At 42.8% G+C, this 22,530-nt stretch overlaps 1 protein-coding gene across 1 annotated transcript; it reads right to left on the bottom strand.

Moving 5' to 3' along the window:
- Nucleotides 1-299: 299 nt before the first annotated feature.
- Nucleotides 300-20,639, bottom strand: si:ch211-180f4.1 (leucine-rich repeat neuronal protein 1). Its single transcript, XM_087833786.1, has 13 exons — nt 20,458-20,639; nt 11,659-11,821; nt 11,422-11,567; nt 10,391-10,492; nt 9,907-10,091; nt 9,161-9,403; nt 8,632-8,754; nt 8,360-8,482; nt 7,694-8,108; nt 6,001-6,130; nt 5,729-5,907; nt 5,012-5,170; nt 300-4,815 (listed from the first exon to the last, which is right to left on the bottom strand). The coding sequence occupies exons 2-13, from the start codon at nt 11,738-11,740 to the stop codon at nt 4,267-4,269; spliced, it is 2,436 nt and encodes an 811-aa protein (XP_087689912.1). The 5' UTR covers nt 11,741-11,821; nt 20,458-20,639; the 3' UTR covers nt 300-4,266.
- Nucleotides 20,640-22,530: the final 1,891 nt, after the last annotated feature.

The following is a 22,530-nucleotide window of genomic DNA, read 5'->3' as shown; positions in this document are numbered from 1 at the left end:
TGAAAGAAAAATGAAAGAAAAACTGTCCGATCAAAACGATTGATCAATTTTCTGCCCCCTGATTTATTTGTCCGGCTACTCAAACTAGATGAATGAAACTAAATTTTCTCTGTATGTTAGAATTAAAAGATCTCATAATTACCTCTGTATAGTTTTACATTATTGCTTCACAGTTATGAGATCAGAGACTTAAAAAACCCAAAACAATCTCTCCTGTAGTTATGAGAAGAAAATCCCAAGATCTGCCTCTTCTGTTTCTGGACGTCACCACAGTGGATTTAAAATCACACAATCGAGACGTGACTGAAGAGCAAACTTTCAGCTTTAATTCAAAGGTTTCACGGACGGAACAAAGGAAGGGAACAGCATTATTCCTAGACGTCCTAATTTTTATTATATAAATATTAAAAATTGCTACTTTGTCAAATTACTGTCGATCCTCTGGAGGATGGTGTAAAAAAATGGTTGTAATTCCTAAACAATGAGCGTAATCTTGTTCTGAAAGCTCTTGAATTTAAGCACAAAGTCTGCATTTCAGTCACTTTTGGTGAAAGCAGAGTGTTTGTGGTCAGAGTCGGAGCGTAACGCTGGATCCTCGCTCCTCCAGCAGTTTGCAGGCTGTCACACGGACATGGTTTTATACAAACAGTCCTAAACACGAGTGCAAAGGCATGCAGCAGTACCCGCCTCCCGGCGCGGCGTCACCCACAAACCCAGAGGACATCACATGATAGAAAAGAGATTACAGCTCTGCATTAGCGAACAAACAGCAGCAGAACACGGTCACCGTTAGTGTTCGTGCGCAGAGCGCCGCTCCCGATGCAGTCAAATATATAAAGGTTATGCATTCATGCTGCTGATGAAGACAAGAGTGTCCGGCGACGGGTTTCAGGAGGATTAAAGGTCCTGTATTCAGACAGGAAGTGGAGTCTTGTGTTTGGTTTGAAGCTGACCTGAAAGAGGATGGACATCAAGTTCTAAAAGTATAGCTGGAAAACATAAATATTGTTTATGTTTATATAAACAATATCAGACAAGATCGCACTAGAAGTATGTAAGAAGCTGTTTGAGACGCAGTATGTTGCCACTCAGCATCCACCCAGAAACACCTCGGGCATCTTTTGGGGCAGTTTTCCTGAAGTATTATCTAAAGAAACGAAATCTTTAACGGTCACCGTGGCATAAAAGCTGCATGTAAAGAATCACCAGTAAAATCTGACGAATAGCACTTAAAAGTTTGCTGACTTTACAAGGAAACAAGGTTTTAGAAAAGTAGATAACTTAAACTTCTTCCACCATCTTTGCTGTTACAATTCCTCTCACAGGTTCAGGATCCGCTCTTCTAAAACCTCCACACTCAGTGGGAGCTGAACATTGAATACAGAAATAGCAGACAAGCTGATGCACTGAAACAAGATTAGATACTGTAACTAAAGTAGATTACTTTCGTTAGAGTAATCTTAGAGTTTTGGTTGAGTGTGGAGGTGAACCTGCTCTTGACTTCCTTGTTTCATTCATTTAAAAAAGCCTCTGAACTCAATTAAAAGGAGGCGGGAAAGCCGGTTATTGGAATTTTATACTCTATTTGATTGCTCATGGTTCTTTCTTACTACTACTCAATCACACCAGAGGCCTATAACCTAACAGTTACACACTCACACTCTGATGGGCGACTGTTGTGCCCAAGGATACTTCAAGGACCTCCAGCCTTCCAGTTAGCGGCTGATCCGCTCTACCTCCTGAACCCCAGCCGCCCCAAATCAAACCATTTCTCACCTGCTGCACGACACGAAGCTGTGAGCGGTGAGCAAACAGCACACGAAGGTTTGTTTGTTCGTCCAAACCACAATAGTGAGTACAAAAACCTCCACAGGACCACGGTCAGAGGTCATCTAAGGTCGGGTCATTTCTAGTATGAAAACCTATTGCAGACAGCACTCGGTTGTTGTTTTCCTATCATCTTTATCTCTGGCTGTGACCTGCAGTCCTGTTTTTGGTTTTATTTATTTAGTTTATTCAATAAGTTTTAAAAATTTTATGACTTTTGAGGTGTTTTTGGAGTGAATTCGAGAGAATCTGTTCATTAATTACCCGCTGTTAATTCAAACACTGATAGATCGCCACCCGCTGAGGTCACAACACCAGCAGACGCAGCCAGCATCAACAGAGTTCTGTCCTGTACCTTTTTTAGAATGAAACCAAAACAGAACGTGAAACTTGGCTCAGGGTGTGAGGTGTGTGAGTTCAGTGACTGACGCTCTGACAGCTTTCATGGACGCTGCTGTTGGGAAGTTCTGAGGAAATGTGTAAAATAAGCTGACTCAACAGGTTTTTAGTCTGTTGTTGTGTTAAATCTTTTTTTTAAGTCTTTGAGAAATCTCATCTGCCAGCATCAGTCAACTGAGCCGATAACAGACGGATATATCAGTGCGTCCCTAAAAGCGTTTTCTTCTCCCTGATGAACTTCTGAGCATCGCTGTCACACTCGGAAAACTACAAATGAGATAATTTTAACAAAAATCTGTTTCATTGCTGTGAAAGAGGTTTGTGTGAAGTTCAGCACCAGACTCTAAAACGCCTGCGAGCTCGTTTTCGTCAGGCTGACGTGTGAACCTGAATACGGGACCTTTAACCGTCTCTGAGGATATTTAAAGTGAGATCTTGCACACTGTGCTGAGTGTTAGTGCTGCATTTGTGTTCATCAGATGAACTAAATTACAATAATCCGTTTTTTTAACAGTAGAGCTACTGTCAGTGTGCTTGACAGAGACGAGACGGGGAGAGAAAGAAGGGAGGGGGCAGAGGTGAAACTATCCGGACTCACTGGGCTCTCCTCAGAAGAAATGCCCAGTTTAAACCAGCTGCCGGCCCAACAACAGGACCCCGACCCACCATTTGAGAAGCCGAACTGAGGAGAAACAAATCCAGCGACTTCCTGTTAATGCGTCTGTGTTAAATCTGTCCCACAGACTGTTCAGCTGCTCCGGTTTGACAGAAGAAGGATGCTTTGAGAAAAGAAAATCCCCCCAAAACTGAAACTTTCATCCTCTTTTCATGCTTCAGCCCACGAAACACAAACCAGACGTCCACTTTTATCCTCGCACTGATCCCAGCACGCACAGCCAGTCGAAGTGTGCGTCCCTAATCCTGTCAGATCCTGTTTAAAGGAGTTTTTTCTCCCCGCTCTCTCCGAGTCCTGGCTGATATTAAAAACAGCGTAACTAAGATTCGTCAAACTCAATAAAATATAAAACTTTAATCATTCAGCCTGCCTGAAGTGCACTCGATAGTATTTCATATTATTTTAGTTCTGGTATTCAGATCGTTCCTTTAATCGAAAAGTTAACTCTTTATTTAATTACCTCTGGGCTGAACCACTGCAGTTAACTGTTGCTGGGCTGCTGACTGGTTCGAGTGGTCATTACACATGTCAACGTCACTGGATGACTTTTATCATTATTTTAAAAGCAGATTTGAGAGAAAAAATGCAGACGGAAATTTTTTTTATCCCACATAAAAAAAATTTGTGATTAAAATTGGACTCCACATTATTTCCTTTGGTTTTGAAAGTGTTTAGATTAATAGACACCAAGTGGCTCCAGCTTCTGTATTAGGACACTTGACAAAACAGTCATGACCCTAATTTTAAGGCCTTAAAATCATCCAGATGAAAGAGTTTTTAAAAAAGAACCTCTGTATGGTTCCATTGAAGGGGGAAACTATCCATACAGGTCAAAACTGTTTTTTGTGGCAGGCAGTAAACATGTATATTTCTGCTCTAAAAGTAGACATTTTAACATGGGGGTCTATGGGGACGGACTCACCGGTGGAGCCGGCCTCAAGTGGCCACTAGAGGAACTGCAGTTTTTCATAACTTTGTTTTGTCGCTTGATGATTTGAGAACAACTCAATTTAAACTGCATAAATGAACTGACTTTAAAGGCACCTACACAGCTGAGTCTACCTGGAATGCAAGTGGTGACCTGGAAGAAAGGAAATCGATCAGATTGACGGCTGATGACGGGAGGTGATTAGCGGGAGTGAGCTGGTTTGGAATAGATGGACTGAAGCGTGAAAAAAGTCCCTTAAGAAAGCTGAGATGGGTGTCCTGCTGCTTTAATCAGTTCACACACCTGACCTCGCCGTCATCTCTTTGACTGTCAGGCTCCTCGCTGAGTCACATGACCCTTTTCATCCATACAGCTTCACTTCTGTCCTCTTGCCCCCCCAAGTGTCTGTCAAACCTCCCCCTCCACCCTCCTTCAGCTACCACATGTACGTCTTTGTGGTGTCGATCTGACTCCCCCCTGCCTCCTCACCCCTCGCTCCCCCCTCCCTGTCTTCCTCCTCCTTGTCGTCTTTGTCCTTCTCGGTCTCGCTCTCCCACAGCGTGATGAGCGGCGGGTAAAGCTCATTCAGAGGGATGGATGTGGCGTGCTGCATGTACTTCTTCAGTGAGTGGCCGCAGGACTTGTGCTGCTGCACGCGCCGGCCCATGTACACCACCAGCAGCGCCATGATTGACAAAGCGAACATGGAGCCCATGACGGCCGCCAGTGCCACGCTGCTGCGCCGCGACGCCACCAGCTCCACTGAGAAACCCGCCTCTTTAGTGGTGATGTTCAGACAGGAGGTGTGGACGGGACCAGAGGGGAGGGAGGAGGAGGAGGAAGGAGACACAGGGGTAGGGGAGGTTCTAGGAGAGGAAGAAGGAGAGGTGGGGTGAGGAGGAGAGGAGGAGACAGTGAGGCAGACGTGGTACTCGGTGGCAGGAAGGAGATGAGTCAGGTTGTACTCCTGCACGTCAACTGGAACCTGGAGAGTGTGATAAGATAGGGTGTTGGTGACAGAGCCCGAACAGGTTGAGCGATTGATATCAAGTTTATATTATTGTTGTTTCCCACGTCACGCGTCAAACTTAGTTAAAGCTGAGTCAAAATAATCTGTAAATGCAAACTCCTGTGATGGCTTCACGACTTCCAGCAGTGATGTCATTGGGTGATATGTTCACCTTGGCCGTGTAGCTGATCTGAGGGTTGTCAATGTGCACGGTTGCACTGGTCCACCGGGGAAGAGGGACGGGGATGTCATGATGGTTTGAACCCACAGCCGAAGCTCCTCCGCTGGGATATAACTTCCACTCCAACACCACAGACTGGGCGTGAACCACCTGCACATGAAACAAGAAACAGTGAATCACCAGATTCATGGAGGACAAACTGTCTGGAGCATTAGATAGTTTAATAGCAGAAGAATAGAAGGAGGCACTAGAAGAATAACATGTAACCAGAGGAAGTAAAGAAGAAAAACTAGATGAAGTAGAAGCTGAAGAACTAGAAAAAGAATTATAGAAGAAGAAAGGACCAGAAGAAGAATAACGAAATAAGAATAAGTAGTAAGTTTGATGTAAAACTAGACAAATAATTAAAGGAACTAGAAGAACAACTTTAAGAACAAATAGCTAGAAGAAGAACTTCTAATAAAAGAACAAGAATAACAAGAAACAAAAGAGGAGTAACTACTCGATGGCAAACATGAAGAAGAGGAAGAAGAACTTCATGAAAATATGGATAAAATCACACGCTAGAAGACAAACAAAAGAGAAGAAGATGAAGAACTTGAAAAGGGCAAGAATAATAAGAAGGAGAAGATGCAGAAGATATAGATGATAGCATATTTCTAATAACACCTAAACCTGTTCGTATAGCACATGAAGTACAAAACGTACCTTCGCGAGCACCACCAGAGACCCTGCACCACTGGATGAGTTCCCCAACCAGGTCCTTTCTCTGCTGGGGTCATTCCCCCCACCAGACCAAGAGCCGGCATATCCCTGAGAGTCTACGAACACCGAGACACTCTTGGTGTCTGCTCCTTCGATGTTCCAAGCCACACAGGTGTACACACCTGTAAGAGAAGAGCAGCTTTTATGCCACTGAAGGTCCAAATTAAAACTCCACTTTAAACTGAACTGGATTTGAGCCTGCAGCTCAGACTGACCTGCGTCTGATGGCTCTGCGTGTTCAATCACCAGCGCACCAGGATCGGACATCCGATGCTTCTTCTTCCTCCTGCTCAGGCCACGCCCCTCCTCCGATATGATTGGTGAAGCCACCGCCTCTGAGCTCACCTGAGCAGATTCATAATGTCACTCTTTGGTGTCTCTTTACAGGATCATGCACCTTTTTAGATCTCACTCATTGCATGAAATTATTTTACTAATTAGTTTTTTTAAATACAATATGATGTAAGGGGTAATAGTAATAATACAAGGTTAAATACGGTATACATCAGGTAGTTAAGGAATGGGCACAAGCATCCATCCATTCGCTTCCGCTTATCCTTTTCAGAGTCGAGGGGGGTGCTGGAGCCTATCCCAGCTGTCATAGGGCGAGAGGCGGGGTACACCCTGGACAGGTTGCCAGTCTGTCGCAGGGCCAACACACAGGGACAGACAACCATTTGCACTCTCATTCACTCGCACATTCACACCTAGTCCATAATTTGGATTATCCAATTAACCTATCCCCACAAGCTGCATGTCTTTGGACGGTGGGAGGAAGCCGGAGTACCCGGAGGGAACCCACGCAGACACGGGGAGAACATGCAAACTCCACACAGAAAGACCCCGGCCTGATGGTGGAATTGAACTCAGGACCTTCTTGCTGTGCGGCAACAGTGCTAACCACCGTGCCATGGGCACAAGCAGTTTTTATTAAATGTACGTTCAGTTTATGCCAGGGCTTTTTTTTCTTACTGATAAATTGTTTGGATAAATAAACCTTTAATTCTATTTCAGATGCCATTGCTCAAAATTATTGCTTCATGTCATGTGAAGATACTTGTTTTGGGTTAAGAAAAGATTTTAGCACACAACAGCAGACGTAGACTGTGACAATATGACATAAAACACATGACGGACCGGGGAGACAGGATGAAACACAAGTAGAGGAACACGGGAACAGTCAAGGGGGCAAAACACAGACACCACGAAGGGGGCGAGGGAGAGCGAGAGGGGAACAAGTAGCCTAGGGAATGAAGAGAGCACAAGAGGGACATGACAGGCTAGGGAAACGTGGGATAAACAGGATAGAGGGGGGAACGTGAAATGGAAGACAAGGGAAACAAGACCCAAAGACACACAAACCCAGACACACAGAGGACAAAGACTCAGGGGAACCTAGTAACCAAGGAGCTAAACAGGACAACATAGGCAATAAAGAATAAACTCAAGACTAACAAAATAAACCATAATACAAAAATGACGATGACAGTAAGTGACTCCCACGATCCATCGGGGCACAGATGTCAAAGCTGTAAATGTACATGTCGGGAGATTGAGTCGCTGTGGTGATTTAAACCCATTTCCAGGTTGTCTCATGCTCTCACGCTGAAGCTGTGTCTGCTGGAGTGAGTCATTTAGTACAATTTAATGTTGCACTTGATTAATGTAGCTCTGTTATCCTGCTATTACGCTAATCGCTAATTATACAGTGGAACAGACAGAACAGTGGAGATGCAGAGGGAACGAGACGCTGGGGAGTTTGTTCACCACGTCCAGCATGAAGAGGAAGTAACGTGTAATAATCACTGTCTGCTGTGATAACTGATTAACTGAAATCAATGAAGTGAAAATGCTCAAAGCTTTGTGTTTCTCTCTGGGACTTGGACACACACAAAAGTTTCTGCCCACCTTGTCACCATTTGGCGTCACCCAATAGAACTGAGGGGCGGGGTCAGCGTCTGCCCAGCACTCCAGCGTAATTGGCTGCCCTGCGCTGACATTTATGGTCGGGGGGAAGGCGTGAGGAGTTATGTGAGGCAAGCAGCTGTTGGTACCTCCTCCGCCCCATCCAACCGCCACCACCTCCCGCAGCTCCTGACCGATCAGGTGAGGCGGGGAGGAGCAGGTGGTGATGGAGGAATCAAGCAGCTTGAGGTGTGATTGGTTGCCAAGGTGAGGCCCCCAGGAGGAGAGGCAGTCGCACCGAAGAGGGTTCGAGTGAAGAGAAACCTCCTCGAGAGAATGGAGGGAGGAGAGGAGGTCTCCAGAGAGGAGGCTGAGCTGGTTATTATGGAGGAGGAGAGTCCGGAGGGAGGGCAGGTTACTGAGGGCAGAAGACCGAAAACAAAAGACATTGAATGAGGAAAAAGAAACGAAGAATATGGACAGATAGAAAAGAAAGAAGAGATGAAGAACTAGGAGAATGTTAAGAAGAAGATGAGGAGACAACAGCTGAAGGAGTTGCAAATGTACAAAATGTAAAAAATAATCACTTTTACTCATGAAAAACATAACATATGTAAAAATAAAACATAACATCAGTGTGGGGTGGCTCAGAGACCGTTAGACACTCACCTGAAGGCCTGTGGGTCCATGTAAGAGAGGCGTGGGTTGTTGCAGAGCTCCAATTTGGCAAGTTCTGGAAGGTTTTGAAAAGCTGCTCGCTCCACCATCAGCAGGTCCTCCATGTTGTTCAGACTGAAGCCAAACACAACACAGCATTTACTACAACGTGCAACCGGCACAAACTGCACATGAAGGTGGCAGCATCCTAAGGTGAAAAACAAAGCCAGAAAACTCCAACAGCTTGGGACAACGTGATCTCTACTTTGTGTTTTCCAGCCAACCTGAGTTCCTCCAGGTGCTCGAGGTTCTGGAAATCTCCCTGCTGGACTCGGCCAATCGGGTTCCTGTTCAGGTCTAGGAACTTCAGGTTTGGGAGCACGCTCAGAGCATCGCGAGGAACAGACCTGCCGTGAGAATGAAATTCAGCCATGGCTCCAGTGGAACTGAGACCTTGTTCCTGCAGGACGTTATTTAATCATTGTACATCCCCTTGAAGCTAAAAGTGTGTTACTAGTGGACATTCAAGGCTCTGACTGCTGAGAACCCTTTAAAACAACTTTCCCCCCACCCTGTTACATCAACAGTATCCTTCACTACCACTCGTATCAATCACATCACCATTTTCCTTTGATAATGGCTATTTCATCTGTAAACAACTACAAGTTGCCATTTTCGATGCTCTCTGGTCACCACATTGCTACTATTCTTGCATTTTATGCATTTAAGACAGGAAAGTCTACTTAATAACAGGGTTATAGCTAGGTCTAACAGGCTAACAGAAAGTAAACTAGGGGTCCTGTGCTGACGAACCTGAGCCGGTTGTCGTAGAAAGAGAGGCTCTCCAGGTAGTCCAGGCCCAAGAAAGCAGCAGAGGGAACAGAGGCCAGTCCCATTCCTGCCAGGACCAGGCTGTGGAGGCGAGACAGAGGCAAGAAGTTCTTCTCCTCAAGACCCAGGATAGGGTTTTCCCCAATCATCAGGATCTCCAGGGATGGCAGAGACTCGAACCAGCGACTGTCGATAGCCACCAGATGGTTGGAGTTCAGGTGGAGCCTAGGAGAAACATCAGAGAATAGAGAACTAACTCAGATGAAGCTGAATGGTAGCAACATGACAGGTTTTTGAAAGTTTTGGGGTGGATGTAGTCCCTGAGAGTGACCTAGTGAACCTTTAGGAAGTTTCAAGATCTGATTATATTGGTCTTTGGTGTTTTTTTAAATTGCTTTTAATCTTATTTATCTTGCTTCTACTGGTATAGTGAATTTGACATGAACAACGACCAACTTCACATTTGCTGGGCTCAGATCTTCGACAGTTAACATCAGAGATGGATGACTCCTAGATCCAGCCTTCAGATTTTGTCTGCTATGATTCTGTTCTCAGAGAAACCCCCACGTTCTACCTCCTGAGTCCTCACTGAGACAGGTGTACTGGCTTTAGCTGGCTCTGGTGGTCTTTTTAAGGTTCTATTCATCTCATATGCAGTTCTGATGGTCATCTGCAAGACGTTAACAGTCGAAATGAGGTTTGATAGAAGAAGTGATGGTGGCAATTACCGCAGCAAGTTGGTGAGGCCGGCAAAGGCTTTGGGTCCGATGGAAGAGATGTGGTTATGGTTGATGTAGAGCTCTTCCAGACTGGAGAGGTTCCTCAGACAGAAGTCCTCCAGCTCCTCAATGTGGTTCTCCTCCAGGTACAGAGTCACCAGGCGGCCAAGAGAGGACAGGCCCATGGAGCCCACCTGAACAGACAAGAAGAGAAATTATTTCGGTATGAAGCTGACTTAGAGCGGATTATCAAGTTGGACCAGGATGGAGATAAATGTAAACCACATTTTTTTCACTTCAGTTACAAGTTGTGAGCAACATCCAGCATCTGGTGTAAAGATTTGATCTCAAATCAAACATGCAGAGCTACCCACTGCGCCGAACCCCGTGTGAATATGTAGCAGCTGAAAGCTTTCATCCAGCTGTTACTGACATCTGTATCCTGCTGTTCAACAAGACCGTGGATAAATATTGAGAATCGAGAAGCGCATACCTGTGTGAAGTGGTTCTGAGACAGGTCGAGCTCTGTCAGGTTGGTCAGACTCTGCAGTTCAGTAGTTATAGAGGAGATGTTGTTACTCTGCAGCAGCAGCACCTGAAAGGAAAGATGAAAAATCACATTCAGAATATATTAACAACATAATGACTGGTCAGTCTTTCAACTGGCTCATTAGAGTCAGGTCACAGTCAGAACCCCAGTTTATGTTAATGTATGCAGGGTCTCATTAGTCAAGAACATCCAGAAAATACTCTCCTTTTGATTCAATCCCAAAGCGATGCTCTCTGCAGGCATGAACTGATAAAAACGCTACCTTGTTCTTTGGGTTCATGAGCTAGAGCAGATGTAACAATCAAATTTCACAATAAATCTCTGTCATCTTTGTAAGTAGTTCGGTGTTGTCTGATCCTGGTGTGCCTGCAGACACCCCTGAGGGTCAAAAGAGCACAACCATACACTATATATAGTGATGGGTTTGAAAGGTATGTAGGCCAGAAAAGTGAATCCAGTGCATGAATGCCTTAAACCTGCTAACAGCCAGCAAGGAGGGTGGGGGGTGTGGTTCCTCTGGTTGCCAATGAAAAATTGATAGAAGTCTGGGAAATGAGCCTATTGCTGCCCTGCTCTATTACCACTGCAAAAATGTTCCTGATGAGTTTATGGTCTGACTTGCTCAAAGTCTCATGCTTTATTTTGGGTAAATGATGGTCCCGAATAGAGCCAAAAAAGGATAGAGCAATGTTTGCGTCCCGTGACTCACAGCCACTTCTCACATTGTTTAGCCCATGACTCAAGAAGGAATGTGAGTGTGTTATTAATATTTCTCAGCAATAAGTGAACCAAGCTGCTTCACACTTAAGCCTAAAAGTTGTTTTTTGTTACATTTTGTTACATTTTTATGACACTGTTGTATGAGCAGGCTTTTAAATCGAAGGCAAGCTAGAGACATAATACATAATAAGAAATGTATTGTAAAAGCTCATTTTTAGACCCTGCATGGAGGTCCATCCATGCAGGGCTGTTACCTGCGTATCAGCAGAGATGTTGGCTGGTACTCTCTGCAGATGGAGTTCATTGCAGTCGACTGTCCTGGCCTGGTGATGCACAGACTGTGGGGTGTACCACGGTCGCGTCTCACATACACACTGCAGAGGGCACAGCACAGCGCCACCTGGAGGAAACACACACATGCACCAGGTCTATGTTTAAACAACATCTGCGGATCATTAAATGTCCATTTGCATCCTTTATGCAATCTTTACCTTGGCTGGTCCCGCTCATTTCAGCACATGCTGATGCTATAACCAGGGAGAGGAGGAGAATGGAGAGAACTTCAGATCCCATGATGCACTGGGCTGTGGCGCAGGATAAATAGTGATGACACGTGCCTCCAGAAGGCTGGTCGGAGTTTCATCTACACAAATACTGAAAAAGTAAAGGATAGAATATTTTTTAAAAAAGAATTTACTCTGTTGAAGTTGCTGCTAGCAGATATAGTTAATCATTAGTTAGCCTAGCTTAGCATTTAATTAAATGTCTCTAAAGAAGTTGAGTAAGTGGAAACACCTGGATTGATTGTGTTGTAACAGCAGAAATGTGGAACCGTCACAGACCAAGCATGAAAAACTAAACTTTAAAGTGACAATGCTGCAGTTCCTTTAGTGGCCACTTGAAAATCAGAATCCTTTATTAATGCCTGAGGAAAGCACATGGTCACAGAGACAGTAAGAACATTAACTGACTAACCTAAATGAAACAATACAATATATTACAAAGTTACAAAATACAACAAAATAGCTCATATATATACACATTATAAATAAATTAAAAATATATGGTTGAAACTGAGGTGACCTTCTTATCAAACTGCAAAACTTTATTTTCTCTGTAGAGGATGTGTAAATATAAAGGGTGTAAAGATATTACAGTGTGTACTGTGCTTTAGATGGAGGAGTTGTACAGGAATGATTGCATCAGTGGTGCATTATGGGTAATCTCAGTCTCTTTGAGTGATTTGTAGTTGCATTTATTAAAATGTATCTGTACAGTTTATGCACAGGTACATTTGTCACTAGTAAACCAAACTTACTAGTGACAGATGATAACTCTCTACCCTACCACGTTCCTAAAAAATAGGAACGTGGTTTATTCAAGCATCAGCTAAAACTGATGCTTGAATAAACCAGTCGGCGGCCTCATGTTGGCTAAGCCAGTGTTTTGTTTACAGCTTGTGACACACATTCGCAAACAAACATAAATATTTCATTAGCAGGAACTGTGTCAAACTCATGTTGCAGCATCCATCAACACACAGCAGCAATTAATCTGACAACACAGAGGAGAGGAGGGGGCAGCGGCCTGGTGACACATAGGATCAAATCAAAGTGTGTCTGCAGCCGACCGGCCAATCCCAAAACACACACTCGCTCCTGTTTCCAACACTTCTGAGGACGTGAGAGAGTTTAATGTCCACTTCTGAGGACATTAAACTCTCTCACGCTCATTCACTGGGGCCGCAACTTTAAAGTACTCTTTGTTTTACTCTATAGTTTTATTGCACAAGTTCCAGCTCTGGTCTTCATTATTTTTCTCTATTATATTTTATACATTTGTTTGCAAAGAAACCACTGAGGTTGTTTTTGCGTGTTTTTATGCAAAGTAGCTGCTCTGACATTGCACTGAGATGAACAGAATAGGATAAAAGAGCCATCAATATATCGGTCCAATTTAAAATGAAACCAAAATCAGGTCTTCAAATTAAAATGTCCTCAATGTGAAGAAGTTGAGTACCCACAACATGAGTTATACAAGAACACACACACACACACACACACACACAGCCTCTGTTAATGTAACCAGACAGCCGTGCTGCTGTTGATGTTGTTGTTGCGCACACACACACACGCAGCGGGATAGGAAATGGGGACACCTTGCCTCTGGTGCCATGGCAACCAGCCAGGAAGTGACATAGCAGGACAAAGGGGAGGGATTGACCTCTGTGCCGCCCCCTGATTGGTCCAGTTGGTTCTCACTGTGTCCCAAATCCAAAACTGAATACAATCACATGCACTTTATGTGTGTAACATGGACTAATGTTTGTATTTATCATATATGAAACCTTAAATTCTCTACTTATTTATTTATTTGCTCAACTGGAATGATTTTGTAAACTTGGAAAACTGCACTAAAATAAAAATACAGAGAAAATGTCCTTAGTTGTAGCATTTCTTAGTTTGGTAAAAAATGTATTCAACTTGCCTGATGAGGCCATGATGGACATGTTTATTGAGACTGCAAGACTGTGAGTCAACGGCTATCAGGAAGTTGTGTTTTTACTGTAATTGCTGTCCTAAATTCCTAAATCTTCCATCTTATATATGCCATCCATACTATAATAATTAAAAGACTAAAATTAATACTGAAACTAATTAAAACAAAACATTTTCAAAAAGCAAGAACAAAACTGAATTAAAAATAAGATGTTAAAATGGCATTAAAATAAAACAAAGTTAAAAATTACAATTTTTTTCTCCCATCGAGTCCTATAATACCGAACGCCTTTTCAGCTGCCTGCTAGCTTTCAGAAAGGACGCACGATTATCACACTTCCATGTAGGCCTCAGTTTCCCATACAGCCCATCATTCAGTTGTACTGAAATCATTCTAAGAAGTCATCTTATTTTCAAGTTCAGCTCATACTCCCCAGTTCTTCGCTCCTTTCCTAATGTGGTCGCGTCTGCTTAAAAACAAACAAACAGGACAAAAAGGAAAAACTCGAGTCTTTAAAACAGTGGCTTCAAACAGTGTGTGTGTTTCTGTGGCAGGCTGATATGAAGCACGGCTGGTAGGTTGGACACAAAATAATCCTCTACCTGCTGTCCTCCCCTGAGGCAGCATGCACATCATTTAAAAAATAAATAAATAAATCATCAGAGAGATGAATGAACACAGAAAATCAGCTTGAACATCATGGGAAATACTACAAGGGGCTCTGGTTAGTTCACTATATCAAAGAACTTTGGGTCCTATGGAGCTGTAGACCAAAAATACACATTTTTTGAAGGGTAAACATTTATTTCTGGTAACTTCTTTCATGCTGTGGACTGATTTAATTGTGCTTCGTTGAATAAATTGAAGTTATTGTGCCAACATTTTCAAAATTCTTGATTAACCAATAAGTATGAATTAGCAGGACACAATTATTTTATGGATAATATGAGCTTTCCTGTGAGAAAAACAGAAGAAAATGCCATTTTATTTCTCTTTGGTCACATTATTGATACCATGCTCTTTCTTGCTACTGTCTTTCATAGTCTAAAAGCTGGTGTAAACAATTAATTTAGCAATTTAGCTTAGTTTTGTGCCACTCTATGTGCCCTGGGCTGAATATCAGCCAATTAATGTGCAATAGTATTATCAGTAAAAGGGAAGGATTCTCTGATAACAGCTGGGCAGTCTAGCATCTGTGGTTAGTTCATGTCTGTATTAAGCTTTCAGGTTGTTTTTGCAGTAATTCTCATAAAACCCCAAATAAATGCTGACTTTGGAAGTCAGTCGTGTTTTCAGTCTGCTGCTGGTTCATAATAATACACTCCAAACAGTAATGATTGTCTGTGGCTTTCTGCCTTTTAATAAGCTTTTATAATGTGCAGTGAGTCAGACAGCAGAGCTACTGGGACAAAAGGTGCACAGGGGGGTGGGGCAGATTTGCCACTAGTTTGTTAGCATATTATTAAATATCGCTCATTAAGTTTAAAGGTTTGTTGATGAATTTGCGATGAACGCATCAAACCTGAACACAGCGCGGCAAGAACGTGTCAGCATTTGTCTGACAGATCGTTCAAATGTCTGAACCTCCTCCTTCTGGTTAGTGACAGACCAGAGGAGGTTCGTCTCTCTGCTCCAACATCTGAACGCCCCCCAACCCCTTTGCTGTTGAGCAGATGGAATATTGATGAGCTGATATTAATTATTTAAGCGGCTGTGAGTGCCTCATTTACTGTCCTTCTCTACAGGCTGTGATTGGAGGAAAGCAGGAGATGCTGGTTAATTAACTGTGACACACACACACACACACACACACACACACTCACACACACACACACACACACACGTATGTCTGCCTTTGTAAGGACCATCACAAACATAATGCCAATCCGGGACCCTCTGCCTGATTTTAGCTAAACAAATGTTTAAACACTCAGATAGGATTTAAACGTCTCATTCTTGTTCTAATGTTCCAACAAATGTCCAATTTAAAAAAAAAAGTCCTCACTTTTCACAGATGTTATTATTTTGTGAACATCTATTAACTTTTTTAAGAAAATGTCCCCATTTTGTATAAAGTTTCTCACTTTTTACAAATGTGCTAAATGCTGTTGGGGTTGAACTCAAAAAAGTAGTAAATAATACATTACCTTACTTGATTACTCCATAAATGAACTACTTTGTTGCAGTACCTCTTCCATTGCTTTGTAACATGTCCTGAGATATATTACACTATAGCTACCATTTAACAATAAAAATGTTGTTCAACATTCCTGCACGCTGATATAACTTCCTATCCTAATGACAACACACGAGATCTTTCTTGTCGTGTTTAAGTATGAACCCAAAGCTTAAAATCAGCCTGAAGAGCATTTCACAGAAATTAAGGTTACAATGCTTCATGCCTGACTGTGCATCACTGCTTTTATTACCTGTGTGAAAAGTGATTGCCCTCTAAACCTAATAACTGGTTGGATCACGCTTAGCAGCAACAACTGATGATTAAGCATTGAAGATAACTGGCAATGATTCTTTCACAGCGCCGTGGAGGAATGTTGGCCCACTCATCTCTGCATGATTGTTGTAATGAATTTTATAAAGAACTCCAACCCATTCAGGAATGCACTGTTGATGACTTGACTGGTTAAGTAAGGGTTAATGTGAGATTTAAAAGAGATTTAAAAAGTAAAAACCTTTTAGTCCTCTTCCCCTCACTCCCTAGCCACAGCAGACTGATGCCCCTACTTCACTGTGGATCTTGCAGGGGTTTCTTCCTGTTAGAAGGATTTTTTTCTTTCCCACTGTTGCCACATGCTAACTCTTATAATTTTTGTGAGGACTGGTGTTGTGATTTTGGACTAAAGAAAATAATATGAATAAATTTTAATTGAATTGCTTAAATAAAGCTTGTAAATGTACTAATCTTGCAAAAAAAATAATCAAATAATGCTGCTGTTGAGCTCTAGAGTGGATATCACTGAACACTACTTGTCTACTTTTACATTTAACTACTATAACAATAAACTATTACCAAAATTTGCCATTTTGTCTCTCTGTTGGTCATCATGGCTTGAGCTGAAGTAAACCTGCCACGCCTTGTTAAGGCCCGAGTTTGAGCTCTTAGGAAGTCCTCAAAGCCATAGATTTATCATAATAGGTCGTGTCCAAATTCATGGGCTGCATCCTCCTGAGGACCCAGCCTTCGCGGTCTACGTGGGCCGGGTCCTCAGAAGGTCAGGTAGGCCGGAAGTAAACGGCTGGGGAAATTGGACGGTCTAGCCTTCAGATTAGCGTCACCGCTGTCTCGGTTGAGTTTAATAAACTCGGCCGTCTGCTCCTTGCTGTCTAAAATATAACAGGACACTGGCGTAAATTCTCGACCGTCTCACACTTCTGTTTATTCAGTTTTCTGTTTGACGTTTAGTCAGCTGTGTGAAAACCAAGGAGGAACCCACCCGAGGGATTAATAAAGTTTTATTTTATCTAATCTAATCTAATAACTTTAATCTCAGCCAAACCGATTTACTCACGAACAAATAAAACACTGAAAAAAGCCCAACAATAACATTTTTAGGTTGTCTAAGTGACTTATATATTACGTTTAACCTCAGTAGCGAAACTCCGCGGTGATCTGAAAATGATGTGCCAGGAGTTGTGCCGTTCTCGGCGGCTTCAGTGACCCTCGAGCTCCCGGCGAGCTATCGAGCTGGTGGGTAGCCGACGTCTCCGAAAACGTTGAAGCACTTTTGCAAATATGCGATATCTTGATAAACCGAGCAGATATTTGATGTTTACACAGCTACTTTCTCGCCTGAAAATATGTTAAAAGTTTATTTTGTGACCCAGAAAGATCAGTACGAGTAATTTTAAAACTTAGTAGCGGCCACCATTGTTGGAAACTGGAGTTTGGCTGGGCCGCGCTATGAATTCTGGGATATGGTAGGCCATGAAGGACACACCCGACCCATCCTTCAAATTCGGGGAAAAGAAGGACGCATTTGTCGGCTGCATTCGGAGGAGTCTACGAATTTGGACAGCCTTCGGCGCGTCGCTGTGACGTAATCGGTCTACAAATGCGGCCTCAGGAGGATGCAGCCCATGAATTTGGACACGACCGTAGTCAACCTAATTTTGAAGTGCCTTAAACCTGCATTCTTTTTAACAGCCAGTAGGAGGCAGCACATCTGGTTGCATCAAACTTTATGGACACTCGACCAGTGACCTCATGGATCAGTCAGGTTGTTCTGATTAAATTATAAAGTTCAGTTTATAATTGAAACTGAAATTGAATTGAAACATCTCACGTTTTTAAATTTTGGTCATTCTCCAGATTAAGAAAGCAGGATTATTTAGAGCAGGGGTGTCGAACTCCAGGCCTCGAGGGCCGGTGTCCTGCAGGTTTTAGATCTCACCCTGGGTCAACACACCTGAATCAAATGATTAGTTCATTACCAGGCCTCTGGAGAACTTCAAAACATGTTGAGGAGGTCATTTAGCCATTTAAATCAGCTGTGTTGGATCAAGGACACATCTAAAACCTGCAGGACACCAGCCCTCGAGGGGTGGAGTTCGACACCTGTGATTTAGAGTATGAATATTAGCTGATGGTGTTTCACTCAGAAATTGTTACATAACGAGTGTGTGAGTTGGTCTCAGAGTCAGACCAACCCCCTTGCTCACAATGTCTCATCCCAAACTCCAAGACGGTGATGCTTCACTAACCGAGGAAAGGAGGAAGGAGGCGCAGCTGATTTATAACACGGGACACAGCAGGAGCACTTTGTGAAAAGGGATGCATCAGAGTAATTGCTTTAACACAATTATCTAGTTTTCATAATCACAGGAAGCCATAACTGTAACTGAATATGCATTTTGATTAATTCTTCTGCACTGCTGCAGGGACTTTTCAGTGTCTCTCGGTTAAATTCATCTGCTCTACAACCACAAAGAGACACAAAACAACCACAAAGGGACGGATTAACCTGTCTGAATCACTGCGAGCGTGTTGCTGCAGTCGTTCTGTGGAAAATAAACCTGAGGGTTAACTGAGAGTCGAAGAGGTAAGAGGTGATTACATAAAGCTGAGTCGGTGTTGCTGTGGAAACCTTGTGGATGTGAAATCAAGTCGACTGAAGTGCAGAAACTCTCTGACCTACTTTCATTCAGAAAAATCTATTATGCAACAATAAGTCAAGCCATCCTCCTTTCTGTCTGAATCTGCATCAAAATGCCAGAGGTTCACGTCTCCCGAGGAAGATGAGACGAGGGAGCTTCGTTATAGACGGATGATAACGACTATATAGATGGAATTTGATTAAAAGCTGCACAAAAAGCCAGAAAGTAGTTGCCGCTGGCCCGACACTGAAACGCCAGTCTGACTAAAGAAAAGAAGAGTTGCCACTGACGGGTAAAACATTTACACGAGATATCTATAATAAACTTAAATAGCTCGAAAAAATTAGTGTTTTGTTTCATCTTTAGGGAATTAATTAGACTGAAAATACACATGCAAGGACATGGAGTGAGTCAAAATTACTGTTGACGACGTCAAATCTACATTATAAACCCAGTAAATATTTTTACTTTAAGTGGTGCAACAATCTTACCCACAACACAATAAATTATACAAACCTAATTAAAACAAAAGCAACACCATAAAAACTGCACACCTGGCCCACACTCAAACTGCTACCCTGAAACTGAACCCACGAGCCTGAACGCCAATAAAACACTGGGGGCGGAGTCAAAATAACCCCAAGAAACACAAAATCCAACAAACAAAACTCGAATCTAATAAAAAGGAACCGGAGGAAAGAGGGATAGCAAGCTACACATACAGGTGAGACACAGGTGGAAACAAACAGGTGATACTAATAAAAGGTGTGGAAAATGATAAAAAGCAGGAAAAAGAACAACTGTAAAAACAAACACAACAACAATACCAGGGACCATGACACCAAGTCTTAAAACTTTGTCAATCAGCCCATAAAAAGTGTAGACGGATCAAAGCAGCAAACACAGTTTATTAAAACATCTGCAAGAACATCTGGAATAATAATGTTGATAAAAAAGTGGAGACACTGCAGACCGAGCGTCTGAAACTGCCAAAAACTGCGGCTAAATAAAATCACTGAACCAGACCTCTCGACCATCTTTGTACTGCTGGAACATTTTTTAAATGAGAAGTCCTGACAATTTCCATCTTTTATAAACAGTCTTTGGATGGCCGGGGACAGGGCTTCTTCAAAAACACTCTTTCTATTCATTTTATAGCAAACACTACAGTTCCCATGATCCCTGAATAAACTGGACTTTTGCTTCGAAACCCAAACTTCATAAAATGATTGTGTAGCACAATCAAGAGACAACAAGAATAACACACCTGTATAAACTTTAAAAAGACACCACATGAGACCCGATTTTTTTGTAAGTAGTTTTGATTTCATGTTTTATATCTAAAACTCTTAAAGTTAAAAATTAACAATGCCTGAAGACTGGAGTTGACTTTTCCTGCACAGTGCAGTGAACACAGAGACTGATTAGAGTCCCGTTCATCGTTTCTCTCTTTATCACTCAGTGTCATCAGCATCGAGCTGCATTTCGGCTCATTTAAGAACAAAGCTCGTGTTTCGCAGCAGCGACTCTTTTTCTTTGTGAAAATAAAGAAATGCTAAACTTTGAGGTGAGTACCCGGGATTAAACCCCGGGTTTGATTCATGATTCGTCCCTCCGTCTCACTGTGGTGTCCCTGCAGAGCTCCGTGCTCCAGTGAGGACAGACGCCCATGTTCTCACCTTGCTCCTCCGCCTGCTGCTTCTCCTGCTCCCAGCCGCAGCTGCAGACACAGCCCGGGGCAGAGCCTCACAGAGCCGGGCAGAGCCTCACAGAGCCCGGGCGGAATGAGTCCGGTAGAAGCGGGCGGTTCTCCGGTCCGCTGATGTTTTGGTGATCCAGATGAGGGCGGGCCGAGTCCTGCTGCTGCTGGCGCTTTTATCTGAAGGATCCCTCCCTCTCTCCCTCCTGTCCTCTGTCAGGTCCGCGGCAGCTGACTTCCCATCAGCCAATGGGATTTATAGGCCACTGGACGAGGGACCAATCAGGGAGCTCGGATGCTGCACAGAAGCGCTGGAGGAGGAGGAGGGTGAACGATGAGGAGGAGGAGGAAGGGGAGGGTGGGTGTCTTCTGACATGACGTAATGCTCCAGATTCACCTAATGACTGAGAGTCTGCGCTCCCCTTGTTATCTCTCTCTACTTCGCTTCTTCTTCTTCTGTGGTGTCTCCGTTGTGCTGTCTGATCTGAGGCACGAACCAGCAGAAAGTTTAAACAGGAAGTTTGAAACTTCACAAGTCAAAATGTCTTCAGTCACACATCAGAAGCAAAGAGTTTACTGTTAAACAGAGAGTATCTCAGCATGATGTCAGTGCTTTACAGCTTACATCGCACTTTTTTATTGGGACATTTCATGGAAATTCAATCAGTGCCTATAAATATAAATTAAATACACTAAAATTAAAAGGTTTTAGTTTTAGTGAACAACAATGTAACAACATATTGCTTCATTTCCTCCATAAAACAAAACAATTTGGGGGCTTTGTTTGTATTTATTCTTATTTAGTATAAAAAAATAACCAAACAAACAAACAATGATGATAACGAATCAAACAACAAACAGGAAACAGAAAAGTTTGATAAATTCTAAAATTATGATGGATCACATGTAGCAAATGTGTTCATGATAAAACGAAATAAATGAATTAATATTATCATTATCGCCTTCATAATACCAGCAACTATTATAGGATTGTAATGCAATAAGTAAATAAGGAATTGTTAGTATTAAAAAAGCCACAGAGATTTGTGAGGAGCCACTGCTCTACATCAGAAGGAGCCAACTGAGGATTTTTTGCAATCCAGCCAGAAGGCGATCCCTCAACAGAGCCAGAGCTTATTTCTGGGAACGCCTCGATATTCCCCCAGAAAAGATGCAGACAGAAAGGTGAGAACATGAAGAAATCAAAAATGGAAAAAGGCTCAAATATAAACACGCAGAAGCATCCACAGTTATCTTTTAGTTACTGCATTTTTATTTAATTTGCACTGCGAGTCCCAGCGAGGTTCTCTGATCTCTGCGGACGTCCGGCGCTCAACGCTGAGAGGTAACCAAAGTAATGTGAGACACCTGCTGACATCATGAGTGATCTCATATTGATCCAGTAAATCCTCAGGGTGAGTCAGCGTTACTGTACATGGAGCGAAGGCGAGGATGAGGACATCGAGGTGACGATGGCAGGACAGAGAGGAGGAAGATGATGAAGACGTTTAAACGGTGGTGAAAAAGAAAACAAGATGCTGAAGAATAAAAGAAGACTGATCGTCATTCTGATCACAGATATAAACCAAACTCCACACAAATATCTGCTAATTTAATATCAGTCAGGAGTTGTCACAGCAGTAAAAAATAAATCCACACCAAACACCAAACAGTTCTCATCATATCAGACCTTAAACCTTTAAAACACAGACAAAGCAGTGTTTCAGCAGGACTTTTAAATATCTTTATTTTTTTAAATCCGATTCTGATGGACATTATAAAGTCTTGAGACTTTGATCCAGTCAGGTTTCTGATGTCAGACAAGTTACTGATAAAAGCCTTTTAGAGCAGTTTCAAGTTCAGAGTGGTTCAGTTGGATTAAGTCCCCTCAATTCCTGTCATGGTCCGTGGGAGTTTTCCATCTGTGGCTCCTCCCCTTTTGGGTGGGGCCAGCGCCTCACCTGTATTCCATCTGCAAGCAATCAGCGGGAGAGCTACTTAAACCTGTGCAACCTGCCTTTCCTCACCAGTTTGTTAAGCTCACTACTGTGGT

The sequence above is a fragment of the Neolamprologus brichardi genome, chromosome 20 (assembly GCF_056152115.1).
Source record: "Neolamprologus brichardi isolate AB-2024 chromosome 20, ASM5615211v1, whole genome shotgun sequence".
Taxonomy (NCBI): Eukaryota; Metazoa; Chordata; class Actinopteri; order Cichliformes; family Cichlidae; genus Neolamprologus; species Neolamprologus brichardi.
The sequence above is the reverse complement of the archived record's forward strand: the minus strand, read 5'-3'. Positions and strand labels throughout refer to the sequence as shown.

Excerpts from the sequence above, each read along its gene's own strand:
- si:ch211-180f4.1 (XM_087833786.1), bottom strand. The coding sequence starts at position 11,740 with ATGGGATCTGAAGTTCTCTCCATTCTCCTCCTCTCCCTGGTTATAGCA. Across the intron at positions 6,131-7,693 it reads TGACGCCAAATGGTGACAAG|GTGAGCTCAGAGGCGGTGGC; the intron begins GTGGGCAGAAAC and ends GAATCTGCTCAG. Across the intron at positions 4,816-5,011 it reads AGATCAGCTACACGGCCAAG|GTTCCAGTTGACGTGCAGGA; the intron begins GTGAACATATCA and ends CACACTCTCCAG.